General features: G+C 35.0%; 1 protein-coding gene across 1 annotated transcript; it reads left to right on the top strand.

The window, feature by feature from the left end:
- Positions 1 to 886: 886 nt before the first annotated feature.
- Positions 887 to 5,569, top strand: LOC112505019 (beta-(1,2)-xylosyltransferase-like). The gene is made up of 3 exons (XM_025108968.1): positions 887 to 1,611; positions 3,112 to 3,261; positions 4,169 to 5,569. The coding sequence occupies exons 1-3, from the start codon at positions 925 to 927 to the stop codon at positions 4,895 to 4,897; spliced, it is 1,566 nt and encodes a 521-aa protein (XP_024964736.1). The 5' UTR covers positions 887 to 924; the 3' UTR covers positions 4,898 to 5,569.
- Positions 5,570 to 7,629: the final 2,060 nt, after the last annotated feature.

The following is a 7,629-nucleotide window of genomic DNA, read 5'->3' as shown; positions in this document are numbered from 1 at the left end:
GGTGTGATAATCATGTGATTATCACACAATTATCACACTATCGCTTACATCCACACGATTTGGTGTGATATGGGTGTGATAATCATGTGATTATCATACAATTATCACATTATCGCTYATATCAACATGATTTGGTGTGATTTGGGTGTGATAATCATGTGATTATCACACAATTATCACAAGGATTTCGTTCGGCTAGGGTTAACTTAAAAATTCGACTACCAATTTGGTGTGATATGGGTGTGATTTGGAGACGCGTGAATGAACGAGAAGAAGACGTTATCAATGAAGGAGAAGAAGACGTGGAAACGTGAAGATAAACATGGTTAATTAAAAATAAAATAAAAATTATAAAAATTACTTAATTACATTACTGCCCTTATTAAATTATTTATATATAATAAAAGTTAATTTATTAATTAAAAAAGTTTGTGGTTATTGAGTTATTCTCGCGTTTTCGTAAATCACAGGGGTTCTCGTTTGAACCTCCACCTATATATATATGATGTGGAAATCCATTAAACTCATTGGAGTGTTATGGAGTGTAGGTATAAAATAATAGAGTTGTATGGTGAGTGAAATGTTGATGTGGCAGTCCATGACACTCTGGTAGAATGTCATGCACTGAAGATGCCCTTAGAACATCTCCAAAGGAGGACCCATTTTTTGTACTTTTTCTTGTCAAGTCATTTTTAGTTTATCACATTAATAACATACATAAAACTCAACAACCGTAGTTCTAATATAAAAACCTACGATTGCACAAATCACATGTGATTTTAGTGTTTATTAACTTGTGAATAAAGTTTTTGGTAAACAAAAACTAGAAATAAGAATTAAATGGTATATATGGAAAATGGAAGTATTGTGATGAAAGGCACCTGCAACTGGTAGCAAAGACGTGGAGGAGACTTCAACAAAGTGATGAAGATGAACACCAAATCCCTAAAACTCCTCATCTCTCTATTCATTCTCAATTCCATTACCCTTTATCTCTATTTTTCGTCTCACCCTGATTACTTCCGCCGTCCTTCATCTTCAACCCCAAACCCTCACCATTTCCGTTCCTCTTTTCCTCATCACACAGCTCTGGTTTCTTTGCCTAATTCCAATAAACCATGGCCTATTTTGCCCTCTTACCTTCCATGGTCTTTAACCCCTAACACCCCCTTTACATCTTGTGAAGCCTATTTTGGTAATGGGTTCACTCGCTCTCTTCATCTGCTCAAGCCCTCGCCGGAGATTTATCGGAAATCTGGGAAAGGTGGAGGCGGAGGAGGATGGTTTAGGTGTTTTTATAGTCAGACATTGCGGAGTTCCATATGTGAAGGCGGGAGGATGCGGATGCATCCTGATAAGATTAAGATGTCGATTGGTGGAGAGGAATTGGAGAGTGTGATTGGGCGAGGTGAGGAGGAAGAGTTGCCGGAGTTTGAATCTGGAGCTTTCGATTTGGAAGTTGGTGAGAAATCGAAGAGCGTCGGTAAGAAGCTTGCTGATGAGGGTTTTTTGAATGAGTTTTTACAGAAAGGACAGATCTCTAGGCATACTATGCGAGAGTTGATCGAGTCGATTCAGTTAATTGGCGCCAATGAATTCGAATGCTCTCAGGTTAGCTTGTAACTGAAATTTCATCCTCCATTAATGAACTCCTTGATCATTAATTGCTATAGCACAAACCGAAAATTGTTTATTATATTACATCGTATTCGTATAATCTTCTATTGATTACGCAAATCAGATCTTAAATACGGGAGGTTATTGTTTATTAATGGAGATCAGAGGATCCTCAAGTTATTTCCATATCTGTAAATCTGAATTCTGTTGTGATCTTGCATGATTTCATCCATCTGAAGTGATCAAACAAATTTGCTTGTAATCTGAGACACCATTATCTAGTTTTTGGGATTTGATTTTGTTAAATCAACTTATGAGCTTTCTTCCTTGGGCTATGAGGATTATGGTGATATGATTATGAACATGTTATGCAGAATCCAGTCTAATTCAATTGGTTATTTTCCATATATGATATACGTTTGATTGAATTACAAAATGCTTTGAGGTTGTGAATATGAAGTATACCAATCACTTATATCTGTTTATATTCCTAGAGAGAGATTAAAATCCGAACCATTTAATTCTTACAAACCAAACAAACCATGATCATCACTTAGAATTGTAGAACTAATTGATATATTTATGGAAGATGATATAGTTCATTCATTATTTAGATTAGGAAACAATAGAAATATTTATGGAACTTGATATTCATTAGGTTAGATGAACGGTTAAGATTGGTTTGTATGGTTTGTAAGAATTCGAAGGTTTATATTTGAAACTCCCTCCATGTTATTATGTTATAACATTAACTAGTTATGAGTGTTTCCAAAAATCAAATCTACGAATCAAGAAATGGACTTTGAATTATTTTTGGAAAGATATCAATTGGTAGAAGTATAGAACCCCTGGTAACTGAAAGACACCTTCCATTGGCAAAAGTACTCTCCTTCGGTCCTCAAGCTAGTTTACGAATACCATAAACAAACACATATACTCCCAATTTCAAGAATGGTTAAATGATAGAATTATAGTAACAACATTAAACTAAATAGAATTTATTTTGGTATAAATCTCAAAAATGTCAAATTTAAAGCATTGAACCAAACACGTTTTTCTTAGAACATGTTCCATGACAAAGCTGATATATTTGGTTCCCGTTGCATCAACCATACACAGACAATGGCCTTGTATCAACATTATCTCCCAGAAAATGTGACGGTCATTTTTTAATAATATGGTTTTTAGATGAACTTGGTTAATTAAGAAGTAGGATAAAGAGAAGTAGTGATACAAGATGACACAATATTCGTTTACATGGTTGTTAGATTCTGATTCTAATGTGGTGATTTTAATTTACATTTCTATAAGATTCTGATTGTAGTATGTCAATATTTTTTTCACCTCTTTATATGCATATCATTTCATTCCGTGTTTGGATTAACTTGGGAAATACCCTTTTCATATTGAATGGAAAAGATTGCATAAGTTGCCTGATGTTCGCATTTTATTATATAGCAGAATAATAATTGATATGAAACTCTCTCATGATAGTGGATTGAGGAGCCAACACTTTTGGTCACTCGCTTCGAGTATGCAAACCTTTTTCACACAGTAACGGACTGGTACAGTGCCTATGTCTCTTCCAGAGTTACTGGCTTGCCAAACCGACCTCAAGTGGTTTTTGTAGATGGTCACTGCATGGTATGGTTCTCATCTTGACTCAGTTGGATAATTGTTATTGTGTTTGCTACATATGTTAATGTTGTTTCTTACATTTTCCATAATTCCTTATGGTAGTGAAAAAAGGGCAGAAAATTAGAGAAGCCTGGGGTTCAGGGTGTTAAGGCATTTATAACAGTGAGATCATTCAGGATATATCCCTCATGTTGAATGTCTTTAACTAGTTCTTTCCTCCTTTGGTAGAATTCCATAGATCATATTGAATGTTTATGTTCTTGTTCAAATTTTGTGAAACACGTCGTATAATTTGGTGGCCAAGATGGCATAGAAGAGTGGAAGGGTCAGGCAAAAGAGTTCTTATAAGGTGTAGCGTATACATTTCTGAGGGGTTGTTTGGTTGGTTTTCCATTAAGTCCTGCATAAATAAAATTGTCTGTATGGATTAATCTGTCTATCTGTATAGATTGGGAAAAAATTTGTTTCGGAGGGGCTTTTCATAGATGGAATGAACATGTTTTTTGATTGAGAGGGGCAGGTTTGGAAAAAAATTGGCTTTCTGCATAAAGCTCCCGTTAGAAGCTTACTGAATTTTTCGCTTTCTACATCATTAAGCCACTACCAAAGGGTCATGTATAGCCAACCGAATAAGTTGTGTGTCTCATTATTTAAGCTCGTTAAGTTGCTAAGAAACAGGCCCTGAGTTCTTGTTTAAGACTAAAATTTCTTGAATTTGGGAATTTTTACAAGTCAATTTATTTCATCTCTATTAGTTAATTCTTTATGCTTATCAAGGATGCTCACTTCTGTTCTTTCGGTCATTTCATTTGGTAAATTGAACTTAGTTCAAGATATATGTTACTGGAACTATTTAGGAGGCTCTCTAAATTTTAAGAAGATTCTTGATCCATCTTTTCTGGTGACATTTCAGACACCATTGGAAGAAACATGGAAAGCTGTGTTCTCGGGTCTAAGATATGCTAAAAATTTCAGCGGTCCAGTTTGCTTTCGTCATGCTATCCTCTCGCCTTTAGGGTATGAAACAGCCATGTTCAAGGGTCTGTCTGAAGACATCGATTGTTACGGATCACCTGCCCATGATTTGTGGCAGAACCCAGATGAAAAGAAAACCGCCCGAATATCAGAATTTGGGGAGATGATTAGAGCTGCATTTGCACTTCCGTTACAGAGACACCACCAGAATTCGAAATCAGGGACACGAAATCATAACATCCTCTTTGTCCGGCGTGAGGATTATCTGGCTCATCCCCGCCATGGTGGCAAGGTTCAATCAAGGCTTAGCAACGAACAAGAAGTATTTGATGCGTTAAAGAGCTGGTCATGGAATCATACAGACTGCAAATTGAATTTAATCAACGGGCTTTTCGGGCATATGTCAATGAAAGAGCAAGTGAGAGCCATCCAAGATGCATCGGTTATTGTTGGTGCTCATGGGGCAGGACTGACTCATATAGTGTCGGCAACACCAGAAGCCGAAATCTTGGAGATCATATCGAATGAGTTTAGGAGGCCTCATTTTGCACTAATTTCTCGGTGGAAAGGTCTCAAATACCACCCAATATATCTTGGTGGATCTCATGCCAACCCAACAATGGTTATTGAGAAACTGAGGGACATTTTGAAGAGCTTAGGATGTTGATAGTGGCATTTGAGTGGGATTTTGGGGCATAAAATTGGTAAAGAAAATCTTGGAGCATAGAATGGGGCATGATGAGGGGGGAGAAATGACAAATGGTTGGGTTCCCTTTTCTTTATATTTTCTTGGAGATGATTGAGATTTGTTGGGGGTTGAGGGTGGGCAAATTGGTAATTATGGTATGGTGTGAAAGATGGAAAGGGTAGGCAAATTGGTAATTTGATTTGATTTGATTTGAAAGATAGATATAGATGACAGTGTAGTATTTGTGAGAGAGATTTGTAAACATTACATTACATTACATGGGTAGACTTATTTTTCGGGAGATGGGTGACCTCTGGTTTCGTACAGAATGATCTTATGGTAAGTCACGACTGTCGGTTTCGTTTACAGAAGGTGAATCTTCAGGTGGCTACAGCCTACAAGTGCATCTGGGTTGATTTTATCATCCTTTTGTCTTTATTGACGAGCTTAGCTTTGTGGTTATATTTGTGAAAGAGGGCATAAAAATAAGAGCAAAGGGTGTTTTGTCAAATTGAGAATTTCATTTTCTCTGGGTTTAGATTAAATTACACTTTTAGTCCCTGTGTTTGTTGAAAATTGTTATTTTCGCTTCTGTACTTTAGAAATTATGGTTTTCATCCATATGATTTACATTTATCGTTGTTTTCGTTCTTATGGTTTAAAATTTATTGTTATTTTCGTTGTCATGGTTTACAATTCATTGTTGTTTTATCCCTCGTGCTTAAAAGGTAAGAGTTAGCCTCTAAGGATGAAAATAGCAATAAATTGCAAAGGACAGGTACGGAAACGAATTTTAAAATCATAGGGACAAAAATCATAATTCGATTTTAAGGTGGCATTTTTTAAAAGGGATTGGATTTTTTTTTCTTTTGGGAGGATTGGATTTGTCAAATAAATTTAAACTTAAATGTTTAAACGGGTTCACTTTTACGATTAGATAACATGAAGTGGATTGTTGGATCTTTTAAAGAAATTAATAAAATATATATATGCTTTACATAATGTTTACAAAAATATACCCTTTTTACGATTATTTTTGACATTTGTTTGAGGTATTCAGGTAACCGGTTGAAGTATTATAACCGGTTACCATGATGATGTAACGAGTGATGTAGTATCCAGTTAATGCTTCAACAAATAATATTGAGTTGGATACCACATCACTCGTCTCATCAACATGGTAACCAGTTAATGCTTCAATCGGTTACTCAAGTACTTAAATATTTAAAATTTTACATCTTAGATACCAAATTAAAATTTATTAAAATACATTACCCAAAATAAAAATTAATTTAAAGTACGTTATTTTTTTATACAATTTATTCAATATGAAAATCAGTAGATGACAAATTTATGGCTTTGACACATCACATCATTTGATGAAATATAAAATCTAAATACATTTTTCGCAAACATTTGGGACACAATTGTATATTTTATTATGACAAATGTTGATGGATGGTTGCTCCAAATGTCACAAGTTAAAAGCAATAACTTTCATTTTGGTATCTAAGATGTAAAGTTTTAAATATTTAAGTACTTGGATAACCGATCGAAGCATTAACCAGTTATCATGCTTATGTGGCAAGTGATGGGATAAAATTAGGTTGAATAGCATATAATACTAGGTTTCATGCTACATCACTCGCCACATTAGCATGATAACCGGTTTATGCTTAAACCAGTTACCTGGGTACTTAAATATTTAAAACTTTACATCTTAGATACCAAAATGTAAGTTTTGAAAGTACGTTACCTAAAATAAAAATCAAATTAAAATACGTTACTTTTTCATGCGATTTGCCCTTATCAAAATTAAAGCATTCATCAATTCATATTCAATAGATTTGGGCAGAACAAACCCAATCCAATCTTCAATTAGATATAATTTTAATAGCCGATTTAACTTTGGACCAACCCAATCCAATACAACGGATGAGCGGATTGATTACAATTACAAGAAAACAAAATAATTAAGAAGGCTAAATGTAATTTCGTAGTTATCTATAACCTTTGTGACTGCATTATCCTTGAAATCACGTATAGATAATATGCTCACCGATTACAATGTATCATCACATTAATATCACATCAAAACCAAAAGAACAGGTAGAACGATGAGTGGGGACGTGATCATCAGGTTTTCGATTATCACAACAAAATCACATCATATAAAGCCTTTGATCTATCAAAGCATTATCACGGTAAAAATCAAAGCATTATCATAAGTGCTCTCTTCTTGACTCTAAGCCAAGTCTTTGCCTAAAGACTGAACCTGCACTCAGGAATAATAATGCTTTGAAAAAGGCATGCGCATGACTTTTATCACATCACTATCAACAACAGACACATCAACATAAGAAGTTTTCGATGATACTAACAACAATTAAGCGATAAAAACAAATTTAAGATAACAGAGAATCATCAAATCTTGCACTTGCAAACAACAGAAGAAATTGTCAAAATCTAAGCAGCAAGAAACAAAGCAGTTGTAAATCACAATGTCTTTTACCTTGTCCATCCCACATACACCAACAACAATGCTCCATAACCAAACTACTTTCATTATTTCTCATCAACAATCTCACAACAATAACAAACATGCTATGCCTTCCCACACTCGGAAAACCATGCGTTTCCACCACCACAAAAAAACTTCGCTCTCCGGCAGAGGTGGTTCACAAGACTCGATCCCTTCTCCTCTATTCCAA

Source organism: Cynara cardunculus, assembly GCF_001531365.2.
Source record: "Cynara cardunculus var. scolymus isolate 2C chromosome LG 2, CcrdV1, whole genome shotgun sequence".
NCBI lineage: Eukaryota > Viridiplantae > Streptophyta > Magnoliopsida > Asterales > Asteraceae > Cynara > Cynara cardunculus.
Note: the sequence above shows the minus strand (reverse complement) of the source record. Positions and strands in the feature narration are given on the sequence as shown.